This window comes from Terrapene carolina, unplaced genomic scaffold, assembly GCF_002925995.2.
Source record: "Terrapene carolina triunguis isolate 2854851 unplaced genomic scaffold, T_m_triunguis-2.0 Scaffold69, whole genome shotgun sequence".
Classification (NCBI taxonomy): domain Eukaryota; kingdom Metazoa; phylum Chordata; order Testudines; family Emydidae; genus Terrapene; species Terrapene triunguis.
Genome location: NW_020664420.1, coordinates 20,339,770 through 20,365,475, shown reverse-complemented (window position 1 = coordinate 20,365,475; position 25,706 = coordinate 20,339,770). Strand labels below are relative to the sequence as shown.

Sequence of the window (25,706 nt, the reverse complement as noted above, 5' to 3'; positions counted from 1 at the left end):
TTTCAAAGGTCTTTACTGGAACAGTCCAAAAAGAAGCCATGTCTTGTGAAATGACAACTGCTTTATTTATTTTAATACTGAAGAAGAGCAAAGGCAGTTGCAACTGTGTCAGCTTCTGCCCATATCTGTCGAATACAGATTGCAAAATAATTGTAAAAATTTTTGCTATATAACTGAACACCATCATCCCATCAGCCTGGTTTCATTAAAGGAAGATTGACTGGTGATAGTAAGAGAAACATTACTCGATCCAGCAAGCTCATATGTCAGAAATTTCCTCTATAGCTTTCTCTAGATGCTGAGAAGGTCTTTAACAGGGTTGAATGAACTTATCCAATGGCTGTTCTTTTAAAAAAAAAATAAAAATAAAAATTGAATTTGATCCAATATTCCTGAACTGGATTAGTGTATTCTACAACTCTCCCTTGTTTCACTGTCAACTAATGGATTTTTTTCTCCAGGATTTCAACTAGAAAATAGGACAACAGAGTTGTCCTCTGTCGTCTCTCCTTTTTTAATCTCTCTCGAACCAATGCTGTGTACGTTATCAGTTCTCAGCCATTGAAGGTGTGAACCGGGAAGAACAAAATCAGTTTATATGCTGATGAAATTTTTGTACTTTTTGAAGAATCCATCCTCATCTGTGCCATAATTGATGTAGTTGACATTTTTGGAGAGATCTCTGGTTTTCTCATTCATTGGAATGAATCACAAGCAATGGGTGTATCCAAAAGATTAGATCAGTCTCAATTTCAAATATACAAGGAAATCACTTACTTAAGTGTTAAGATTTGTCCTAATCTTCTGAAAATTGTTTGTGTAAGTATGCACTATATATTTAAACAAACTTCCAAGGTTGTAGCGAGATGGTATCTTGTCCTGTCATCTTTACTGCGGAGAACAGAAGTAGCCAAAATGAATATTTTCCCAGGATTGATTTATATGATTAGCTCTTGCCTTTCAAAATCTTTCCCATGCTCTTTGTTCAAATAAAAATACGTGTATTATGCAGTTTATATGGGATAAAAAATTGCCTCGTGAGTGTCACAAGACCCTGAAATACTGGGCAACTGGAGGTATGGGATAGCCAGATTTGTATTTATATTATGCAGTATTCCAAATGCGTTCTATTTTAAGGTGGTTCACATCCAGTGGTGGCTCTGTATATGTATCGGCTTGGTTTGAGATTTAAAAAAAAGCTTAGTTTATGCCATTTGGAGTCTATCCGTACCCTTAAGGAAAAATCCAATCTTTGCTTCTACATGGGGCATACTGCAATACGTTACAGCATCCAATCTTACTTATTTTCCCTATCACTATAGGATAACCCGCACCTCAGGATCAGGGCCAACTCCATGCTTAAGACCATTTGGATAGAAAAAGGATTAACAAAAATTGAAGATGATCAACTGATTTTCTATTACATGTGTGACAAATACCAGCCACTGCTGTCTCTCAGTTCCTTCTTTCAGTGACTATGCTCAAGGATTTATACACTGATAGGGAACAATTGGTCTGTTTTAACTCTCTCCTCTAGGTGAACATGTTAAGAAATAAGGAAACAAGTCACTGTGTAGGAATGACTTCTAGATGGCTTAATGTTTTGCAGTATCCTCTCAGTCTCACAGAAAATTGGAAAAAGAACTTAGCCTTACTATCGCAACAGAAATCTGGAAAGATATCTGGCTTAATGTGAAAGATACTTCAAGTCTTTGCTATTCTTCCAGAGCAAGATATTAAACAGGTGCTACTGGACTCCAGACTCTTTAAGGCTAGATTAGCAATGCAGAGTGAGTGTTGGAGACCATGCCAACCTTTCGCACATCCTCTAGACCTCTCAAACACATGTTATGGAATATTATATATACTTTCTCTCTCTGTGTGTGTGTGTGTGTGTGTGTGTGTGTGTGTGTATATATATATATATGTATGTATGTATGTATATATAAAAAAATAATATATGAGCGTTCTCTCAAAAACATTGTCACTATTTTCCCTTCTCCAAGCTTGTGTATTTTAGGGGTGCTGGATGAGTTGGAATGATTAGTTAACATTAAAAAATGGTTTGTAGTATCGCTTCTTGGCTCTCTATGAGCTGAGGGGTGAAAACATTGTCTACTATTCTAGTGGCCAGAAGAAGTTACTTTTAGAAAATCTGCAATTCCCCCTTCATACACAGATTTGCTGAGTGAGCTCTCTACTACTGCATTATTGGGGAAAAAATGACTCTAATATTAACACTTGGAAAAATATGAGGATGTCTAGTCACACATGAAACTATTGCACACCTTTGAAGCTTAGTACATATTAGATCCTGATATTCGTAGACTGTGTTCTCACTTATTTATCTATTTAGTCACTGCATGACCTTTATGAGTTCAGGATTTTTGTTTTGTTTTGTTTTGGGGTTTAATTGGTTTGTGGGGGGTTTTCTGGTTTTTTTTTACAGGTTTAGCAAATTATGAACATTGAACCTTAAATGCTACTTCCTCCTTTGTATGTGTTTTTTGGTTTCATTATTGCTTTCTTTATATAAAAACAATAAAAATAAAGTTTAAAAATAAAAAGTCAAGACAAATTGAGTGTAACAGTTTTTGCTGCTTGATAGCCTGCTTCAAATAGTTATATTTGAATATATTTTTCATTTTGGATAACTTTCTAACTTTCAAGATAGTGACTTTTTCTACTAGCTTTAAAGTGAAGTTCAGGTTTCTGATAGCTTGTGAAAATAAATATTTTCCTTTTGTATTTGTAGCGAGGTCTGCTTGAGGTTCTTTATGATATATTTCGCCTTCCTCTCCCTGTTGTGACAGAAGAATTCATAGAAGCACTTCTCAGTGTAGGTAGGTATTAAGAATCAGTGCACAGTACAGGTCATCCTACTTATTTAATTCTTCTAAAATTTGAGTCCTTTGGGGTTTTCCCTGCCACAGTAAATCATGTCAATATTGACTATTTCATCATTTAATTTGTTTTTAAAAAATACTTGTTTAAAAATTGGCTTGTTTTCAGCTGTTGATTACTTTCAAGTGTATCTCCGTTGTTCTGGCTTTTGTTGATTTTATTACTACATCAGCTGTAAAAGTAGTACAGGAGATGTACTGGGGGTAATTAATCTTAAAAGACACCAGGTAAATGTATTGCTGTAGGTTAATAGGATACTTTGACTGTAGACAAGGAGTTATCAAAAGTTAGGTCAGAGTCAGAGAAATCTATAGTTGATATCTATTATTGGGAGGGTGGGGAATGTTGTAGGATTGCATCCTATTGCATAAGAGAATTCATCTTTAATAATGTGAATTCTTGCTGCTATCAGTGGTACATTTCACTTTTTAAACATATTCCAAATAAGTCTAATTAAAATTAGTACATTTTTAGATTCATTTGTCAAATTTAAATAATAATGTTGCTGTGTAGACTTTTTTCATCTAAGATGCATTGGAGGGGTAGAATGCATTTCAGCAATACACGAGAATTCTAGATGAGTTAAGTTTTACTAGGCTAATTATATAATTTCAAAGAACATCACCTCTGAAATGCGTCATTGCTGCTAATGTTATTTAAGGGTATTATCACCCATGACAACCTCTGGCTAGCACTTGACTGTTTAAAACAGCGTTTTAAAGTAATCTTTGATTTTTCTAAACATCTGACTTTAATCAGTTTTCTGTTTTCTTGCATTTTTTCCACACAGCAAATAGACTTAATCTTTGTTTCCAATGCCTTTACAAATATAAAAACAACGAGGAGTCCTTGTGACACCTTAGAGACTAACCAATTTATTTGGGCATAAGCTTTCGTGGGCTAGAACCCACTTCATCAGATGCATGAAGTGGAAAATACAGGAGCCGGTATAAATAAATACATGAAAGGATGGGAGTTGCCTTACCAAATGTGAGGTCAGTCTAATGAGACAATTCACTTAACAGCAGGATGCCAAGGGAGGAAAGATAACTTTTGAAGTGGTAATGAGAGTGGCCCATTTCAGACAGTTGACAAGAAGGTATGAGTAACAGTAGGGGGGAAATTAGTATTGGGGAAAATAGGTTTAGGATTTGTAATGACCCAACCACTCCCAGTCTTTATTCAGGTCTAATCTGATGGTGTCCAGTTTGCAAATTAATTCCAGTTCTGCAATTTCAAGTTGGAGTCTGTTTTTGAAGTTTTTTTGGGTTGAAGAATTTCCACTTTTAGGTCTGTTATTGAGTGACCAGAGAGATTGAAGTGTTCTCCTACTATTTTTTGAATGTTATGGTTCCTGATGTCAGATTTGTGTCTATTTATTCTTTTGCGTAGAGACTGTCCGGTTTGGCCATGTAATTATAATGGGAACTCTCATCCGTACTGCAGATTTTCCATAATCCCCTTGAGGTGGATGTGTGAGGCTGCAGTGTCAAATGTCCTTTCACTGAGTGGTACTAGTTTTATGTCAGGAGAAGCCACACTCTCCTGCAACTCTGTAGAAGCAGCCTCTCCTTTGTTTTTCACTGCAGGAGTATGGACTCAGGAGGAAGGGCAGAGGACAGGAAGTAGCCTCTCCCTTCTACCCTGCTGTAGTGTACAGTTTTCCCAGCCTCCCAAGTTAAATCTTGGGCAGAGTTGCTGACTAAAGCTTGGTCTAGATTACAAAATTCTGTTGTCTGACACACACTTTAGCAGTCAGTGTATAGTAGAACAAATCATGCTCATATTGTTAGCAATACGACTTCTCTGCAGTCTGAGAACTGGTGCTCATGTATAATATACATTCTGAGCTTTAAGTCTCTTTTAGTTGATCCAGTAAAAGATATTACTTCAGCCACCTTGTTTGTCTCATATTACGTTTTAGTTAGTCTTAATTATGGTATTTGCTAATACAAGTTCAGTGCTGTATTAAAGTGAAGAATGTGAAAATCGTATTTGTACTGTTTTGGTCTACACTGGAGATTAGAAGAAACAAACAAAACCACTTATTGTTGCTAATGTAATGAATAATTTATTCTAATAAATGCAACTGCAGATATTAAAATGACCCTTTAAAGTTAAATGTTACAATTACTGATGTCCACATTTTTCTTGCTCTAGATCCAAGTCGGTTTCAGGACTGTTGGAGACTTTCTGATGGTTTTGTAGCAGCTGAATCTAAAACTATATTACCCCATCGAGCCAGATCAAGGTAGCATTTTGTGACTGAAACTGGATGATTGTTGTGGTGTTTTGTGAAACAAGCTGTATTGTTTTCTAAGTTTTATAATGAAAAATAAAAACAGAAGAAGAAACTACACATTTTACATTGTGTGCATGTTTTTTTGTTTGTTTGCTTTTTTTTTTTTTTCCAGACCTGACCTCATGGATAATTATTTGGCTTTGGTGCTTTCGGCTTTTATTACTAATGGACTTTTAGAAGTAAGTGCAGAGTTTAAGTTAGAATGATCATTTCCTCAAAATAATACTAAAATATGTGTACATTGTACTGAAATAGCTGCATTTATTTTTACTTTTCTTTAAGGGTCTGGTTGAGGTAATTACAAGCAGTGATGACCACGTGTCTGTTAGAGCAACAATCCTGTTAGGAGAACTTTTGCACATGGTAAGTCAGGGCTTATTGTTCATTATAGATAGGATTGGTAGTGTCACATATTGTTAAGCTTGCCTTAACCATGAGACCAGCTTTTCTCTTCCTGCAGTCCTTTGTTTCATTCACTACACACCTTACAACTTCTGCAACAAATAAAGGGGGAGGGAGGAGTCCTACAGACAACGTTTTTCATCCCAGAGCAGGTCCATCCTGTGTGCTGAATGAGGCAAAGGCCCTGTGGAAAAAATAGTATGTAATTAAAGGCTTTGTCATAATGCATACACCCAGGGTGAGTGCAGGTAGGGATGTGTGTGAAGGGGGAGTGAGTAAATTATGGTTTGACGGGCAACCCTGCATTCTAGTATTTTCTAATTTTGGTGCTTGACTTTGAATCTTAATAATATTCTTATGACAGAGATATTTGTGTGTAAGCCTTTAAGATTTATTCTGAATGGATTAAATTCTTTACCATTCTGGACAATAGGGTTTGACCCTTATTTCAACACTTGAAGAAATATTTTTGTGGACTTTCATAGTTGCGGCATCTGCAACAACATTTTTGGCAGCCAAATCTTTAGAGTATTCCAAAGGGTCACTAGCAACTGAAAACCTCTCATTTCTGTTTCATATTTTTTCCTGAGTATTGTTACAAGTATCATCATGGTATTCATACTACAGTTGAAAGGAATATTTTTTGCTATCTTTCATTTTGTTTACTTTGGGCATTTGACAACATTTTGTATTATCATTTTCACTGTTTAATTTGATTGTAAAACCACAAGTTAACAGGAGACTTCAGAGGCAAGTGGAGTCTCTAGAACTATTTTAAATGCTTTTTACCAAATGTGGTATATTTCAAGGTTGTGTCTTTTTAGTAAAGAAGGCTTAATGTAATGGGAATCTGTAATCATGTATAAGAAAGTGTTCTAACATAGAGCTGTGTTATATGAAAAGGGCAAATGGAGCCATATTGTGTCATTGTTTTGCATAGAAAAGTTCTGTTAAAGTCAGTGGGATTTTTGTGGGATATGGCTGAAAAAGTATAATATTGATGAATAGCTGGACCTAGTTTTTAATAACAAATATCTCTTTTTCAGGCAAACACAATCCTTCCTCATTCACATAGCCATCACTTGCACTGCTTACCAACGCTAATGAATATGGCAGCATCATTTGATATCCTGAAGGAGAAAAGACTGTAAGCATATTATGTTGTACTAAGATACTGAGAATGTGTGAACATATACAATATATATTTATTACAGTTAAAAACTGTTGTTTTTAAAAAAACAAGTGTGCATACATAAATGTGTTTTGACCCTTACTGGAATTATGTCTGTAGTTATTAATGGTTAGTACATATATGCAGTACAGGTAAATATTGTTTCAGTGTACAGCATATAAATTCCAAAGTTGCAATATAGTGACCATAATTAATCCTGAAATTCAGACCGAATTGGAAGAAAGATTTTGATATGAGTAAGTTTGTCGTATCAAAACTACTTTTCATCAGGTATTACAAGAATTATTTTTACAAGGCAGTTCATATTACTAAGAAGAGATCTTTATTATTATTATTATTATTTATTAATTCATATAATAATAATATCGGACCAAACCATATAAACCACATTACTTGAGATGTGTTCTGAATTTTGTCTCCCTTAAGTGTTCGAAGTGGTTTAGTGTTTAACCTTCTGGAAAGGTTAAGCCTTTAAAATTAGGAATGGCTGTGCAAAAAACTTGCCTTAGCCAATGTTTAACTCTAGCTATATTAATTAGTAATTTGATAAATTTATGAAGCATTAATAGCAAAATTAAAAACTGAAGTTCAATGTTAGACTTTCTCTGAAAACTCAGGAACTAGAAATGAAAATGCTCAGTCTCAAAAAGACTTTGACTTTCCAAAAGACAGTGATTTAAAAAACCCAGAGAAATAGCTTCTGTCTCCTGCTACAGCTTCTTTTGTTTGAGGCTTCCACTCATTTTCAAAATGTTTCTTATGCTGTAGGTCTGTTTAAACATGAGGCGCAAACAAAGCAGAAGCTTCAAACAATTACCACTGCATTTGATGGAGCAGACATACTGCATTTGCTAGTAGTTACACACTAATCATAGTTTTTTTTTGCCTGGCACTGTCACAATAATGAATTGAAAGCTATATGCCAGCAACACTGACTAAAACTAAATATCTATAAAAGCCATTTATTCCTCACAGTGAATATGAAAGAAGAAAATTAATTAAATGTTTACGATTTTTACTAAAATTTCACTTTTTTGCCATTCAATTTCAGAAGAGTGAATTTTTGCATGTAGTGTATTTTATTCATGACAGAAGTCAGAAATTTGGAATAAATATTCCAGTTAATCTATAAATTGCCTATACATAACTCTAGGTGCTTTTACATTTATTGAGTATGCTTAAGTATTATGTCCTCTACAAAGCTAAACAATTTTGTAGTAAATTGTGCGAAGTATTGTAGTCATTATTTGTGATTGCTCAGTATTATTCTCAGTATTATTTTTGTTTTTTATTATTTGTGATGGTTCAGGTTATTCTCAGTATTATTTTTGATCTGGCTTTTCAAATTTGTATCCAGTGATGATAAAACCAGGAAAGAAATTCCTTGATATTTTACTTTCTCCATTGTGCTTTTAATGATAAACACTGAATTATTTTTAAACTACTGTTGTAAAATTTCTGGTGCTAAGTTCGATGGCTGTAGGTGGTATCATAAATACTAAAAATAATAAAGGTTTCTAAGAAGATTTCCAAGGTGTTATTGAAAGGCTTGAGTACAATTTGGCAAGAATGTTAACTGTTAACTAAGTTGTATGTATTGAGGGTGGGGGTGGGGATTCTTTTTTTATGTGCTTATAATTCTGCCTATATTTCTTTTGCATTGCAAGAGTAGTTAGTATGAAGAAAGCCGTAGAAAGTCTTATAGTGGTGACACATTTGTGAAAGTATGAGTATTGCATGTCTAAAAATTCTGCTGAAAGTTAAAAAAAAAAAAATCCACAAAATGGTTTTAATTTAAATGTTGGGCTATTATAAAAGTGGTGAAATTCTAATTTTAATCTGTTAACGTTGGACTTAAGTGGATGCCAGGGAAGGAATAGAAGATCTGTAGCAGTAACTGGTAACTTTCACACTTGGTCAGGACAGTGGGTGAGGAGAGGAACTGAAGAATAGAAATGGCACACCTCCACACTTTAGCTTACAATTTTTCTCCTTTTTGCCCCCTCTGAAAATAATTCAGAGGGTTAAAGGCGTCCTTAGCCACTTAACTCCATTTCTCCCTACCTGTCTATACTGAAGAAATATAGTCTTACTGATATCACATCTGTTATATCTGGGGACCCTGACCCTGTCAGCACTGTCTGTATTGTCTTGATCTAGGAGTTCCAAAGTTACAATTTGTGAGTGTAGTTATCCATCAAATAACACTTGTATTAAAAGTTGTTTAAAAAAAAAAAAAAAAAAGGTACACCTCTACCCCGATATAACGCGACCCGATATAACATGAATTCGGATATAATGCGGTAAAGCAGTGCTCCGGGGGGGGGGGCTGCGCACTCCGGTGGATCAAAGCAAGTTCGATATAACGCGGTAAGATTTTTTGGCTCCCGAGGACAGTGTTATATCGAGGTAAAGGTGTAGATGAAAATATCTCCCAAGTAGGGAACAGTGTATATCCAAGTATTACAACCATATCTATTAGTGCTGGTATTCTTAGGATTGCTGTACTTTTTTTAAAAGCGCACACAAAAAAGCTCCCAAACCATCCTTTTCATTTGTAAAACTTGTAATTAATGCACATCATTAGGTCTTATATCTAGGCAAGTGGTATGTCTCCCTAGTTCTTAGACTAGGTCTACACTACGGGGGGGGTCGACCTAAAGATACGCAACTTCAGCTACGCGAATAGCGTAGCTGAAGTTGCGTATTTTAGGTCGACTTACCTGGCTGCGAGGACGGCGGCGAGTCGACCGCTGCCGCTCCCCCGTCGACTCTGCTTCCGCCTCTCGCTGCAGTGGCGTTCCGGAGTCGACGGCAGAGCAATCGGGGATTGATTTTTATTGCGTCTACACTAGACGCGATAAATCGATCCCCGATAGATCAATCGCTACCTGCCGATCTGGCGGGTAGTGAAGACATGCCCTCAGTGTTCAAGTTCATGATGAATATTTGATTTCATAAGCTGTTTGATGTCTGATGCTAGTTTGATTGATTCTTGAATGGCCCATGTCCTGTTTTCCCCTTGTTTCCTATCTCTAAGATTCTCAAAACTAATTTCCCACTGAAGGTACAAGACTGGAGAGTATAAACCTATTGGAACTTGCACCTTCTAGAATTATAAGAGGACAGTAATTTTACTCTTTCTTTTTGAATTCAGAACAGTCATTTCTCATTGACAACTTCTTGGTTGACCCAGGCTTATTTAATACAAGACTTAGCAATGGTGGCCTGTGTTTTATTGTACTATTGAACAGTGATAAATATCAATATTTTTCCCTACTAGACGAGCCAGTGCAGCGCTAAATTGTTTAAAACGCTTTCATGAGATGAAGAAACGAGGACCTAAACCTTACAGCCTCCATTTAGATCATATTGTTCAGAAGGCAATCTCAACACACCAAAAAAGGGATCAATACCGTGTGCAGAAAGATATCTTTGTTTTAAAGGTATTTTGATTAACCATTTAACTATTAGTAAGCTTAACGTTAAATATCAGAGACTCTGAAGTTAATTTATGTTGTGATTTTTAAACCATTCTCCAGAAATCCCGATTTTTTTTTTTTTTTTTTTTTTTTATAATATTACCACTTCTGTTTTTGTTTAATCCATGATCCTTTATGCACTTTCTCTTCAGCAGCCAGATCATTTAAGGGATATTGTGAGGTTTGCTTTTAACTTTAGTAAAATAAATGTAATTGCCTGGTTTGCAAACTTTTAACTTTAATAATAATAAAAACGAACATATTTGACTTTCAGAACTGGAAGGCATGCTGAAAATCGATTTTACTTTTTGCTTCTTATGCTGTCTGCTACTTTGCATCTTACTGCTACTTTGCAAACCTACTGCTAAAATGCAACATACTACTTTTTCTAAGCTTTGACAATGAAACTAAACTAGTTTATTTAATTTCAAGATGAGTTTTTAGTCAGTTTCACTTTTAGGCTGTCATTGCGGCACCAGAATGCTGCAGTTTGAGTTGTATACACACATGATAGGTTTTTGCAAAAAAGGAGGAAATGCTTTTCATTGGAATTTGTCTTCAGTTTCAAAAATGTACTATAAATTAATTTGAGGTTTAGACTTTATAATGCTTATTTCACTGCTGATACTGTAACTTTGTTTGATGTAGAATGCTGTTTGTCAAGCATTAGTACAGTTGCAATATGATCAACAACAATTCATTAAACGATTGTAGATTTTATCATAAGCGTCTTTTATGTTAGGGTAAAGTGCAGCAAAGTAACTTCCTATTTTCACTTCTTTTCTAATATTCTAGGATACAGAGGAAGCACTTGTAATGAATCTTAGAGATAGTCAAGTACTTCATCACAAAGAAAACCTTGAGTGGAATTGGAATCTGATAGGGACCATACTGAAGGTGAGCAGAGAAAATTCATGATATTTTTTCAACCTATTTCATAAAAAAACTAATTTGGTTTATTTCTTATGTGAGCTTAAAGTTTGTAATATTAGAAGGAAGCTATGAGAAGATACTTCTGAAGTCGTCTCATAAAAGTAGGTTTCTGTTTTGTTTTTTTCATTAGGAGTATTTGAATACTCTGGTATTTCTGCTTTTCAAAATGTCACCTAGTTTTTCTATTCAATTGTCTTATTCTGTATTGAAAAACAAGAATTGCATTTAGTAGACCGCTAAGGTTTCTCCTCATAAAATTGGAGAAATTAGAAAATAAAAAACTACTAAGCCATCTGGTTAATTTTCATGCCAATGGAGGATTTTCCATACAATATATTTTCTAGTACTTTGTCAAACTAATTTTTAAATGTTTCAAAGAATGAAGCTTCAGGTCCTCCAAAATGAAATCCCATTTTGTTTTTTGCTTGTATTTTAACCTGTTTAGATGCCGTTTTATTATCTCTCAGTATTCACTGGTGTTTTTAAGTTAGTACCTCAAATATAAATTATTTGGTATTTACCCATTTTAGATTATTAATAAAAACCCAATTTAGCGCATATCCCTGCAACTCCCCACCTAAATACCATTAGAATCATAGAATTCCCACATGGAAGGGACCTCAGGAGGTCATCTAGTTTAACCCCCTGCTCAAAGCAGGACCAATCCCCAGACAGATTTTTGCCCCAGATCCCTAAATGGCCCCCTCAAAGATTGAACTCACAACCCTGGGTTTAGCAAGCCAATGCTCAAACCAGAGCTATCCCTCCCCAATTCACATTGACATTTATCCTTACCCTTAGGTGAAGGGTCTCGGATATTTCTGTCAGTGACATTGCTTGTATTCAGAACTATTCAAATATTTTAAATGATCATGCAGCACCATTAAATGCCTTGCTAAAATAAAGTACTCTCCTTAACATTAATGTTGAATTCTATTGAATGCTAATGAGGAGGGAGTGACAGGGAAATAGAGTAGACAGCTATGCACTGTTGACTTAATCACATTTATCTGATATTTTTTTACTGCTGGTATTACAAATCATTCATAGGATTGCTATAACTGAAAGTTTAGAATTTTTTTCTTTATTTTTTGTTAGCTGTTAACTTTGTGCTATCCACACTTAATGAAAAGTGATACTGACTGCATAATCAGTTGCCCTACTTCTCGTGTATTAGCATGATCATATTGCTGTCATGCCTTGCCTAGGCAGGAGGGACAATGTTCATGTGTATGGTTTTTTCCCATAAAAGTACAGATGACAGTGAAGAGACAGCAGAAAAGAATGAGCACAAACAGGAAGTGGTTGTTCAAGGAGGGGTGGGCTCAGGCATGCTTTGTGGTGTTCCCGGGCCTGGCCAAAAGATCCTTATAAACATCAACTGGGGAGCAGAAAAATTCTTATTTAAAATATTGTTTAATAGGTGCTGTACCAAAATATTGAATTTATTCAAACTTAATTTTTTATTAATATAAACAATTCAAGCAGACTGTGTCCCTCTAAAATGTCTGTTTTTAAATTGCTGTTTATTTACAGATAAGAAAAATAAGCAGACTTGGTTTTCAATATTTTGCAATTGCATTCACTGGAATTTTGTACACGGACACAAATGGCCCACACCTCTCAACCCCAACTCCTCACCAAAGAGAAAATTGGCTTGTCCATAAAAAAATAAAATTTTAAAATGTTTCCAGACTTGATAACCATTAGTTTTATATTTATAAACAGCCAGAACCATGAGTGAGTAACTATGTTCAACTGTGCAGCTAACTGAAAGAAAATAAAGATGTGATGACACTTTGTTACTGGAATGAAAGCATTCTTCAGCAGTTTCTTTAGATTTTTCACACACAAACAGAATAACTAATGAGAAATTTTTAAATAGTAACTGATGCATCTGTGTCAATATATAGAAGTGAAGAAATTTTAGTGAATTACTCAAGAGTGATGTACAAGTCTTACATAATGCCATATCTGTTCTTTATCTAGTGGCCAAATGTAAATCTAAGGAACTATAAAGATGAACAGTTGCACAGGTATGTAACACTTATTTAGACTTCCTGTGGAAAAATTTGAAATATTTCAATCAGCTATTCCTTGGAAATGCAACTTTTCTAAATTCTACTCTGTATATGAGCTGTGAAAATGAAATGTAGGCAATTAAGTTGTAAAGGTTAAATATAAGGAGCCATTTATGTATGCTAAGAGTTATTTTCTGTACAAATATATTTATCCCCTAAAACAGAAGGATATCAACTAGCCAAACACACTTCATTACATTTTAAACCTCAAAAGATTATATTTTCACTATTTCTTCAATTTAGTGTTTTGGTGGCAACATTTTGAGAAACATTCCAGAGTAAAACAAACCTGGTCACTATACCAACTGGTACCATAAAACAAAACAAAAGGGTGAAGATTTTTTTTTAAAGAAAAAAGCAACAATTTTGAAATCAAATGTAGGTGTTTTTTAAGAACTAAAAGCTCTAACGCGAAGTGCAGTGTTTTTCATCTACATTTATAATCTTTGGAACAAGGGAATTTTTCTTTTATCACTTCTACTCCCAGCTTCAAGTGTTAGTAAATATCTTTGGGATGTCACTCATAATGTAGACCTAAGACATTGATCTGAATAAACAGTCTTTTAGTTTTCCTCCTTTTGCCGAGATTGACAGGATATTTTTCTGTAGACTTACGAGGAAAACCTACTGCTAAGATGCAACCTTAAGGACTACACCAGGGATCGGCAGCCTTTCAGAAGCGGTGTGCCGAGTCTTCATTTATTCATTCTAATTTAAGGTTTCGCGTGCCAGTAATACATTTGAACATTTTTAGAAGGTCTCTTTCTATAAATCTATAATATATAACTAAACTATTGTTGTATGTAAAATAAATAAGGTTTTAAAAATGTATAAGAAGCTTCATTTAAAATTAAATTGAAATGCAGAGCCCCCCGGACCGGTGGCCAGGACCCGAGCAGTGTGAGTGCCATAGGTTGCCTACCCCTGCACTACACCTTGCTCTGACCTCTTAATTTCTTTTAGTAAAAATAATCAGACTACTTTTTAAGTGGAAATGTAAAAATGGATTGCTACCCTTTACATTCTGTCCTAAACATGAGTAGTGGTGTTGTGATAATTATTATGACCACAATCTAACTGTATCCCACTTTCCTCCTGCCCCTTTCATACACACAGAATACAAAAGTAATTGCTAACTGGTAATATGTGATAAAGGATTATTTTCCAGATTCAGTCATTTGTAATATTACTATTCTCAAAGGAATGTCTACAATTCTGTGTAACGGTTTCCTGGATTTGTACTGTATTCAAGCATTGTTCAGTGGATGAATGATTTTTTTTTTTTTTTTTTAAACGCTCAATAAGTTGTGAAAAGCTAGGACGCTTTTTACTATAAGGCTTATTTCTGCAAGTGCAGAATTGCAAACAGCTATCTCCATGCTTTTACTGCCATAAAATATTCTAACTCTTGGTTGCAGTTAACATAGATTAAAAAAAACCAACCTTCTGCAGTCTTGGATGACTCAGAGCTATGAACTGTTAACTGTATCATTCTCAAAAATTGTTGACAGCAAAACACTTTTTTTTTTTTTTCCCCAGGCTTTGTTCTCCAGCGTGTAAATACACAATTTGTGCTGTGTGCCAGTGCATTTAGTCTAATGTATGTTGTGAAAATCTTATGACTGTAGCGTTAAAGTAATCAAAAATGGCTTTTAAAAACGATTAAATCACAATTGTGTCGTTCAAGTTATTGCTAGCCTTACTTAATCTTTGAGAGATGCACATAAGCATAATCCATAAGAATGTTTAATTATGACTTATGTTCGCTCACATGCTCTTATTATAGGTTGGTTGTTTTGTGAAAATATAAAACAGCCTTGAGAGGACTCCTTAGGAATTTCTCTGCCCTGTGTTTTGTCAGTCAGACTTGGACAGAGGCCTGGTCTCTCATTCCTGCTGTAACAACAATAAAAAAAAAAAATCAATGTTTGTATAGAGAGTCATAGATACCACTTAAAAAGCATTCTGATTTTGTGTTCTCTTATACTATGGTATGCAAGGTGTATACTAAATATGACTAATGATTTATGGAAAATATTAATATAATTTTAAATTACAAATTTAGGGCCCTACTGCTGCAATCCTGAATTGATTCCACCTGAATCAGTGTAGCTGTGCACTAAGACCATTATAGGGCTTCATATTTGATCATTAGTAATGCCCAAGTTCTGTTTAAACTGTCCAAATAAGAAGTATCACGTTGGGAAAATATGGTGTGACATGCATAGAAGGCACGTATTTTTCTTTAAGACAAACACATGCCAGCCACTATGTGGTCTGACTTCTCTTAAAAATACATAACAAATACAAGGACACATGAATTTTTTTTTAAATCTGCCAAGAGAAGAGTAGTTACTACATGAAGTGGGTCACTCTTCTAGACAGACAGATAGGAGTAATCTCTGAATTTTCCACAGGAGAAATGTTACAGAAGAGATTATAACTGAATGAACTTGTTTTATTGCCTGCTTTTGTTGTTCACTGTAAAAAAAAAACTTCTTGATAACTTGAATTTTTTGCTTGTCTTCTATTGTGGCATTCCCAAAAGGCATAGAAGGAATTTTTATGACTCTTCACATGGTCACATCTCTGAAATTGTTCTCTGGCTATAATTATTTGGGCTGCCTGATCTTTGTTTCTGCAGACTACAATTTTAGTAATTTGCGAATAAGTCTACTTGGTACTCATCACCGTAACTCCTCGTGTACAAAATATCCCTTTCATGCCCACAAGTTCATATATATTATTTCTTGCAGCACAATAAGATTTTTTTTTTAGGGTAATCAACTAATTCTCATTTTAATCTTAATTAGGTTTGTCCGACGACTGCTGTATTTTTACAAGCCTAGCAGTAAATTGTATGCCAACCTGGATCTGGATTATGCCAAGTCTAAGCAACTCACTGTTGTGGGTTGCCAGTTTACTGAATTTCTTCTTGAATCTGAAGAGGTGAGAAATGATTTCAGCTACAAGATACATGAAAAAAATGACAGTTCTCTATGCTAGATAAGCAAAATCTTAATTTTAGTAACGATGTTTGCAAGAAAACTTCAGGGTTTTAAAATTTAAAAAGACCATCTTGGCAAGTCTAATTAGAATCCTGAGGTATCCTGGCCAGCAGGCATAGGAGTGCCTCAGTACTGTGGTGATTTGTATATTAAAAAGGAGTTGGTTTTTTGTTTTGTTTTGTTTTTAAAGCAGAAAAGGGTTTTGTGGAATGCTCCCTGGCCTCTTGTTCAGTACCAGAGATGTATCCTTATTATCATGCTCAAATTTCTTTCCTTCAACTATACTAAAATATTTTACTGTGCCTTGTCTTTTCATAACTGTCATACTGCATATGTCAAAATTGGTACAGAGCTCCCACTGAAATCAGTCTTTTTTTATTTGCCTTTAGCTTTTTTCACTTCGTTAAACTGTTTGCGCTAGTTAACATTTTTTTATTTTATCATTTTTATATATGTGCATTCTGAGAAATTTAAATCAATACATTTTAGTAAACAAAAACCAACTAAAGCTGTTCATTACCAGTAATAAATGAAAATATTTTTTTACTTTTTTGGGGTAGGATGGACAAGGCTATCTGGAGGAATTGGTAAAAGATATTGTGCATTGGCTCAACTCTTCCTCTGGAATGAAACCAGAACGCAGTCTTCAGAACAATGGGTTACTAAGCACCCTTAGTCAGCACTACTTTCTGTTTTTTGGTACACTCTCCTGTCACCCTCACGGAGTGAAAATGCTTGAAAAATGCAATGTGTTTCAGTGGTGAGTGTTTGTATTTACTTCAGTCTGTAATATGCTGTGGGTACATGTTCAATAATTATAAAACTTGCAAATAGTAAATAAAGACCTATGTCCAACAAAACTAAAAACCTCCCAAATCTCACTGGATTCTCCAACCTCTTCGGAAAAAGCCCTGTAGTACAGATGGATTTTGTAGAATGGCCTTTTTTTCATGCATGTCTGACTGACAAAAACATCTTGGTGACTGCATCAGGGAGAATGTTTCTGTCTACACACTGAAAATATGAGAAAAAGGCAGGCAGCATGCATTGTCAAATATCATGCTAACGTTTCTTAAGCAGCCAGTATCAGATTAACATTTGTCCTTACCTTAATTTTGACCCAACATATTATGTTGAATAGTAAAAATAATAAATTAGCAAGGTGGTGTATATATTATGTGTACATGCATAAAATACTAAAATTGAAAGTGGATTCCAACTAATACTTTCTTTCAACTTTTTTCAGTCTTCTTAATCTCTGCTCCTTGAAGAACCAAGATCACTTACTAAAACTGACCGTTTCTAGTTTGGATTACAGCAGAGATGGGTTAGCAAGAGTCACCCTTTCCAAAATTTTAACTGCATCTACTGATGTAAGTGTAATTAATCAAGCACACAGCTTGTCAATATTTATTATTAAACGTATTTCTTTTGTTGTTTAATCTAATAAGCTAAATCTGGTTAATTTAAAATGTTGTATATTCATTCATTACAACAGGCTTTCATTTTTCTTAGTTGTGTAACACACACTCTCCTAGCATACCACAGAAAACTTTTTAAAATATAACCTGGGCCTCATGTATTCTGTGATGCTGTAACTGCACAACTTGCCATAGAATCCATTCCTTGCCACCTAATTGGGCTCCAGAATTTAAGCTTTTATTTAATAGTTTCTAGCCCTCAGGTTTGAGAGAGCTGATGGTGGAGGGGAAATGTTCTTAAATGTATGAACCAAATATAAACCAATGAGGAATAACTGTAAGGCCTTGTCTTCACTAGGAGAAAGTTGGATTTTTAATATGTTAGGTAACATGTTAAAATCCTAGTGAAAACAAGTTTTAACACATTAGCTGATTGAAGTAAATCTTAGAAAGATGCATGGGGGAAGGCGTGATTGCAGAGTTAGGGAAGGATACAAAAATTGGCATTGACACTGGAACTGCTGTAGTGAAGGAGGCGAGTGGGATTCTGTAGGCTAAGGAAAGAAGTGTAGTGGATCTTCAAGAAAAGGGCAAGAAGTTTAGGTTTCATACAGTAGACAAGTAGGAGGGATTCAATTTGAGTGATGTCAAAAAGGATAGATAAAGTTGAGACTTGCCCAAGAAAGTCATTGTCTACTTTGTTTGCAGTATTGTAGTCATGTCGGTCCCAGGATATTAGCGAGACAAGGTGGGTGAGGTAATATCTTTTATTGGCTCAACTTCTGTTGATGAAAGAGACAAACTTTTGAACTGTTCTTCAGAAGAAAAGCTGTGTGTAACTTGAAAGCTTGTCTCTTTCACCAACAGAAGTTGGTCCAATAAAAGATATGTTACTTCACCCACCTTATCTGTCAATGATGTACCTTGGTGAGAGCAGTTCTTCTGTAGACTGGAGAGGACAAAATTCAGTGCCAAGAGGGAGTTAGGGGAGTGGAAGTCAGACAGTTACTATAAATTCCGTGTATTTCTTTGAGGCTGGCGAATACTGGAGGATTTCTGTATGTGAAGGTAAGAGGTTGAGGGCAAGGGAGGTGGGTGGTTGAGAATTGAGACTATGAAGGTTGTGTCAGGATGACAGATTGAAAGTGGAAGGTAAGACCTTGGACTGGAATTGATATTCTTTAAAGAAATCATGATGATAGAAACTCTTGGATCTCATGCTTCTCCCACCATGAGGTAGGGAGGAACTCCATGAGATCTAAGTTTGGGGGGTGGGGAAGACTTGGAGGGCAGGGGTTATCCTTGTGTTGAGCAAAGCCAAATCAAGGAATTTTTGTAGTTCCCCCTTTTGCTCTCCCCCACAACCCTCATCCTACACCATCATATGGCTTGTCTTCACTAGACTTCTTATCTCAAATTAATTGATTGCCAGTTAACTAGCTATTTAATACATGTGTAAAAGTTAGTCTGCAACTCTCCTGGGGATAAGCTTAAGCTAAACAACACATGTTTGTAGCCTAGGTTGAGCCTACCTGCCTCCACTTTTCCTCAGAGCTTTCCCCAGTAACAATAGTTACTGAAATTGACTTGATAGTTGCCAGTTGTCATTGCTGCCCACAGGGTTCTGAGTACAGTAGAACCTCAGTTATGAACACCTTGGGAATGGAGGTTGTTCATAACTGAACAAAACATTATGATTGTTCTTTCAAAAGTTTACTTTTGAACATTGACTTAATACAGCTTGGAAACTTTAATATGCAGAAGAAAAATGCTTAATTTAAATGAAACAAGCACAGAAACAGTTTCCTTAGCTTGTCAAATCTTTTTTTTAAACTTTCCCTTTATTTTTATAGTAGTTTACATTTAACACAGTACTGTACTGCATTTGCTTTTTTGTTTGTTTGTTTGTTTCTGCTGCTGTCTGGTTGTGTACTTCCAGTTCCAAATGAGGTGTGTGGTTGACTGGTCAGTTCGTAACTCTGGCATTCGGAACTCTGAGGTTCCACTGTAGCAGCAATGGACCAATGTCTGTTCATTTCACTCTGCTACTTAGGAAAGCTGCTGCAAGTAGCAACATAAGTGTTGGAGTTGTCTGGCTTGGGAAGACAGCACTGAATTTGTTCACATTTAGAAGATTATTTTCAAAACTTAAGCTATATATTGTAAGAGATCTTAAATTCTTCAAAAATTGATAGTATAAATCCCCTCAGGTACCAGGGCCAGCTTTCCTGCTCATCAGAGAAAAGTAGATTTTTTCAAACCATTGCTGCAGGTAGAGCGTAGATGCTGTCCTCTGTGAAATAGTGCTGGCAATTCACAAGGCAGCACTTATAACGGTACTGACAATTTTCTACACGGTGCCAAGGACAGTGGACTGTTAGATAGTATTGGCTTTCAGATGGGACAGGTGAGACTTGTCCTGACCAGATAACTTGTGGTCCTGGAAAATATAATTACATCACACTTTTTGTAAGAGAAACATGTAGACAGTTGTAATAACACATGCAAAACAATGTGTAAACTGCGCTTATTTGCTATGTAACATTGTGATGGAAATGCACTGCCTTTGAATATGAAAAATATGTTTAATATTTAACTACTGTATATTCTCTCTTGCAAATATTTTTTTTCCGTTGCAGAGCTGCAGGTTATACGCAACAAAACATTTACGAGTATTGTTGAGGGCCAATGTAGAATTCTTTAGTAACTGGGGGATTGAATTACTGGTGACCCAGCTGCATGATAAAAATAAAACCATATCTTCTGAAGCACTTGATATCTTAGATGAGGCATGTGAAGATAAGGTGAGCATCATTAGTCTACAGCAATAACTTAAGAATATATGTAGGAAAATATATTTTTTTTTTTTTTTTTAATTAAATTAAATTACCTTTTTTGATAATTCTACTTTGCAAAGTGTTTTAAGTTGCCTACTACAGAGTGCCTATATAATGAATATTCATGAACTATAATAGCATATATTGGAGGAAATTTTTGTGATGTTTACTATCTGTCATACTTTCAATTTTGCATGCTTCTGAGTAATTATCACTGCTATTGTAATTTTCATTCTTAAAGGTGCTCCGAGCTTCTATATGGATATTTCTTATTCTAAATAAATAGTTGCCTTTTTAATTTAAATGGCTTACATAAATTCAGGATTTTAAAAAGAGTTTTGTACTTCTCTTTTAGGCCAATCTTCATGCCCTTATCCAGATGAAACCTGCTCTCTCCCATCTTGGAGACAAAGGGTTGCTTTTGCTTCTAAGGTAGGTGTTACATGCGTCTTTTCATTTCAGAAAAACTTATGTTCATACTCCAAGTGGTTTGTTAAAGATGGACTATTCAGTGTCTGTTGTTACTTTACAGATTTCTGTCCATTCCAAAGGGGTTTTCCTATCTAAATGAGAGAGGTTATGTAACAAAACAAATGGAGAAATGGCAAAAGGTAATTCTAACACGGCTAAGTGTATAGCCATTGCAAATTATTTTTAAAGGAGGGATGATGTGAATATAGACATTTAGAAGTTTGGAAGGAATTCACAGTTGTACAATATTAATGTCAGGACATTTTATTGCTTCAGTGATTGTTTGTGAGTGTTTCTAGTGAAACATCCTGTTATTAGGGACTCTTCACTCCATTGTGTGACTACTTTCTTGTCTTAGCAAGAGCATGTTGATGAGGTTTTTAATAATATAAAATTAACTAAAAAAAACATTTGGCAACAATTCCCTTTTCCCAAATGTACACAGCTACATGACTGATTAGATGCTTTAGGAGAGTGGTCGGTCTGCTGAGTTGTCAGCAGAAGGTGGTGCATATTATTTTCTGTAGAAGAGAGAATTTCTTTCACAAAGAATTGCCTTCTTTCCAGATGGCTACTGGCTCTAATTGTTTCCAAAGAAAGTGAATCAAAGGGTATGTCTATACTATGGGATTACTCCGAATTTACAGAATTCGATTTTTGGCAACAGATTGTATAAAGTCGAGTGTATGCGGCCAGACTAAGCACATTAATTCGGCGGTGTGCGTCCATGTACCGAGGCTAGCGTCGACTTCCGGAGCGTTGCACTGTGGGTAGCTATCCCATAGTTCCCGCAGTCTCCTCCACCCATTGGAATTTTGGGTTGAGATCCCAATGCCTGATGGGGCAAAAAACATTGTTGCGGGTGGTTCTGGGTACATACTCCCCCTCCCTCCGGGAAAGCAACTGCAGACAACCATTTCGCGCCTTTTTTCCTGGGTGAACAGTGCAGATGCCATACCACGGCAAGCATGGAGCCCACTCAGCTCAAGACAGCAGTCATGAACATTGTAAACACCTCGCGCGTTATCGTGTGGTTTATGCTGAACCAGGACCTGAAAACCCAGGCAAGGAGGAGTCGGCTACGGAAGCGTGGCAACGAGAGTGATGAGGACATGGACACAGAATTCTCTCAAACCGCGGGCCCTGGCGCTTTGGAGATCATGCTGTTAATGGGACAGGTTATAGCCGTGGAACGCCAATTCTGGGCCCGGGAAACAAGCACAGACTGGTGGGACCGCATAATGTTGCAGGTGTGGGATGATTCCCAGTGGCTGCGAAACGTTCGCATGCGTAAGTGCACTTTCATGGAACTTTGTGACTTGCTTTCCCCTGCCCTGAAGCGCCAGAATACCAAGATGAGCGCAGCCTTCACAGTTGAGAAGCGAGTGACGATAGACCTGTGGAAGCTTGTAACGCCAGACAGCTACCGGTCAGTCAGGAATCAATTTGGAGTGGGCAAATCTACTGTGGGGGCTGCTGTGATGCAAGTAGCTAAAGCAATCACTGAGCTGCTGCTACCAAAGGTGGTGACTCTGGGAAATGTGCAGGTCATAGTGGATGGCTTTGCTGCAATGGGATTCCCTAACTGTGGTGGGGCGATAGATGGAACCCATATCCCTATCTTGGCACCGGAGCACCAGGGCAGCCAGTACATAAACCGTAAGGGGTACTTTTCAATGGTGCTGCAAACACTGGTGGATCACAAGGGACGTTTCACCAACATCAACGTGGGATGGCCGGGAAGGGTTCATGACGCTCGCGTCTTGAGGAACGCTAATCTATTTGAACGGCTGCAGCAAGGGATTTACTTCCCAGACCAGAAAATAACCGTTGGGGATGTTGAAATGCCTATAGTTATCCTTGGGGACCCAGCCTACCCCTTAATGCCATGGCTCAAGAAGCCATACACAGGCAGCCTGGACAGTAGTCAGGAGCTGTTCAACTACAGGCTGAGCAAGTGCAGAATGGTGGTAGAATGTGTCTTTGGACGTTTAAAGGGTCGCTGGTGTACATTACTGACTCACTCAGACCTCAGCCAAACCAATATTCCCATTGTTATTGCTGCTTGCTGTGTGCTCCACAATCTCTGTGAGAGTAAGGGGGAGACCTTTATGGCTGGGTGGGAGGTTGAGGCAAATTGCCTGGCCGCTGATTACGCGCAGCCAGACACCAGGGCGATTAGACGAGCACACCAGGAAGCGCTGCGCATCAGAGAAGCTTTGAAAACCAGTTTCATGACTAGCCAGGCTACGGTGTGAAAGTTCTGTTTGTTTCTCCTTGATGAAAACCCGCCCCCTTGATTGACTCATTCCCTGTAAGCAAATCACCCTCCCCCCTTCGATCACAGCTTGCTTTCAAAGGAAATAAAGTCACTATCGTTTAAAAATCATGTATTCTTTATTAATTGATTATAAACATAGGGAGAGAACTGACAAGGTAGCCCGGGTGGGTTTGGGAGGAGGATAGGAGGGAAGGAAAAGGCCACTTCAAAAGGTCAAAATAATGACAGCCTTTGCTTGGGCTATCCACTGGGGTGGAGTGGGCGGGTGCACGGAGCCTTCTCCCCCTCCCCATCCTCACGTTGGTCCCTCCTGTCCTCACGTTCACTGGCATCTTTCCTGTACTTTGATACCGTGTCCTTCCACTCATTCAGATGAGCTCTTTCATCGTGTGTCGATTGCATGATTTCCAAGAACATTTCGTCTCGCGTGCGTTTTTTTCGCCGCCTTATCTGAGATAGCCTTCGGGACGGAGGAGGGAGGCTTGAAAAATTTGCAGCTGCGGGACGGAGGGAGGGAAAAAAGGGAGAGAAGTATTTAAAAAGATACATTTTACAGAACAATGCTTATACTCTTTCACGGTGAACACTATTCACATTACATAGCACATGTGATTTCGGTACAAGGTCGCATTTTGTATCTTGTATTGAGTGCCTGTGGCTTTGGTGTTAGAGATCACAGATGCAGGGCCGGGCAACGGAATTCGGCTTGCATGCAGCCATGGTAAGCCATTGTCTTTCGGCTTCTGCAACCTTCATTAAAGCAGCGCCCTCCTTTCCCATACCAAGCAAAGCCTGTTAAGTGCTGCGGTTTTCCTGTTAACGTTCAGCAGCAGAAACCAAACTTAACCCCCCCTCCCACACATCCAATTCTCTGGGATGATCGCTTTACCCCTCCCCCCACCACGTGGCTGGTATCAGGGAAGATCCCTGTTAGCCAAACGCGAAAAGCTCAGCGCCAATGCCCCCACTCCCCCGCACCGCTTGGCTAACTGCAGGGAAGGATTTCTTTTCAGCCACAGGCAAATGGCCACCTCTGTCCCCTTCATTAAATTCCTGTATTTCAACCAGGTTACCATGAATGATATCACTCTCCTGAGGATAACACAGCGAGATAAAGAACGGATGTTGCTTGAATGCCAGCAAACACCGGGACTGTACGCTTCCAGGGTTTGTCATGCAATGATACCAGATTACTTGCTACTAGCATGGCGTGGTCAAGTGTCCTACCATGGAGGACGGAATAAGGCTGCACTGCCCAGAAACCTTCTGCAAAGGCTTTTGGAGTAGCTCCAGGAGAGCTTCATGGAGATGTCCCTGGAGGATTTCCGCTCCATCCCCAGACCTGTTAAGACTTTTCCAGTAGCTGTACTGTCTGTGAATGCATCCCAAGTCCTCAGGGCAAATTAATCATTAAAAAACACTTGCTTTTAAACCATGTTTTATATTTACAAAGGTACATTCACCAGAGGTCCCTTCGATGGCCTCATTGTCTGGGATACCGGGTTGGGAGGGTACTTCAGTCGGGCTGAGAAAAAGATCCTGGCTGTTGGGGAGAACGGAGTGCTGTGTGCTCTCCGCAAGCTCCTCCTCCTCCTCATCTTCCCCGTCCGCAGAATCCTCAGGCATGGCTGAGATTACCCCCTCCTCGGAATCCACGGTCAGAGGTGGGGTAGTCGTGGCGGCTCCCCCTAGAATTGCATGCAGCTCAGCGTAGAAGTGGCATGTCTGCGGCTCTGACCTGGACCTTCCGTTTGCTTCTTTGGTTTTCTGGTAGGCTTGTCTGAGCTCCTTAACTTTCACGCGGCACTGTAGTGAGTCCCTACTGTGGCCTCTCTCCATCATGCCCTTGGAGATTTTTTCAAATGTTTTGGCATTTCGTCTTTTGGAACGTAGTTCTGCTAGGACAGAATCCTCTCCCCATATAGCGATCAGATCAGTACCTCCCGTACGGTCCATGCTGGTGCTCTTTTTCGATTCTCAGACTGCATGGTTACCTGTGCTGATGAGCTCTGCGTGGTCACCTGTGCTCTCCACGCTGGGCAAACAGGAATGAAATTCAAAAGTTCGCGGGGCTTTTCCTGTCTACCTGGCCAGTGCATCCGAGTTCAGATTGCTGTCCAGATCGGTCACAATGGTGCACTGTGGGATAGCTCCCGGAGGCCAATAGCGTCAAATTTCGTCCACACTAACCCTAATTCGAAATGGCAATGTCGATTTCGGCCCTACTCCCCTTGTCGGGGAGGAGTACAGAAATCGATTTTAAGAGCCCTTTATGTTGAAGTAAATGGCTTCGTTGTGTGGACGGGTGCAGGGTTAATTCGATTTAACGCTGCTAAATTCGAACTAAACTCATAGTGTAGACCAGGCCTTAGGTGGTCTAATGAAGATGTTG

General features: G+C 37.6%; 1 protein-coding gene across 1 annotated transcript in view; it reads left to right on the top strand.

Annotated features, from left to right (window-relative positions):
* RICTOR (RPTOR independent companion of MTOR complex 2) overlaps nucleotides 1-25,706 on the top strand; it is a 164,303-nt gene that overhangs the window by 104,326 nt on the left and 34,271 nt on the right. Inside the window, exons 12-25 of the mRNA XM_026649060.2 lie at nucleotides 2,756-2,843; nucleotides 5,065-5,155; nucleotides 5,319-5,385; nucleotides 5,489-5,569; nucleotides 6,655-6,755; nucleotides 10,084-10,246; nucleotides 11,078-11,179; nucleotides 13,205-13,251; nucleotides 16,110-16,245; nucleotides 16,865-17,064; nucleotides 17,551-17,677; nucleotides 20,365-20,529; nucleotides 20,918-20,994; nucleotides 21,095-21,173. Coding sequence (XP_026504845.1) covers nucleotides 2,756-2,843; nucleotides 5,065-5,155; nucleotides 5,319-5,385; nucleotides 5,489-5,569; nucleotides 6,655-6,755; nucleotides 10,084-10,246; nucleotides 11,078-11,179; nucleotides 13,205-13,251; nucleotides 16,110-16,245; nucleotides 16,865-17,064; nucleotides 17,551-17,677; nucleotides 20,365-20,529; nucleotides 20,918-20,994; nucleotides 21,095-21,173 — 1,524 coding nt within the window. The remainder of the gene's footprint in view (nucleotides 1-2,755; nucleotides 2,844-5,064; nucleotides 5,156-5,318; nucleotides 5,386-5,488; nucleotides 5,570-6,654; nucleotides 6,756-10,083; nucleotides 10,247-11,077; nucleotides 11,180-13,204; nucleotides 13,252-16,109; nucleotides 16,246-16,864; nucleotides 17,065-17,550; nucleotides 17,678-20,364; nucleotides 20,530-20,917; nucleotides 20,995-21,094; nucleotides 21,174-25,706) is intronic.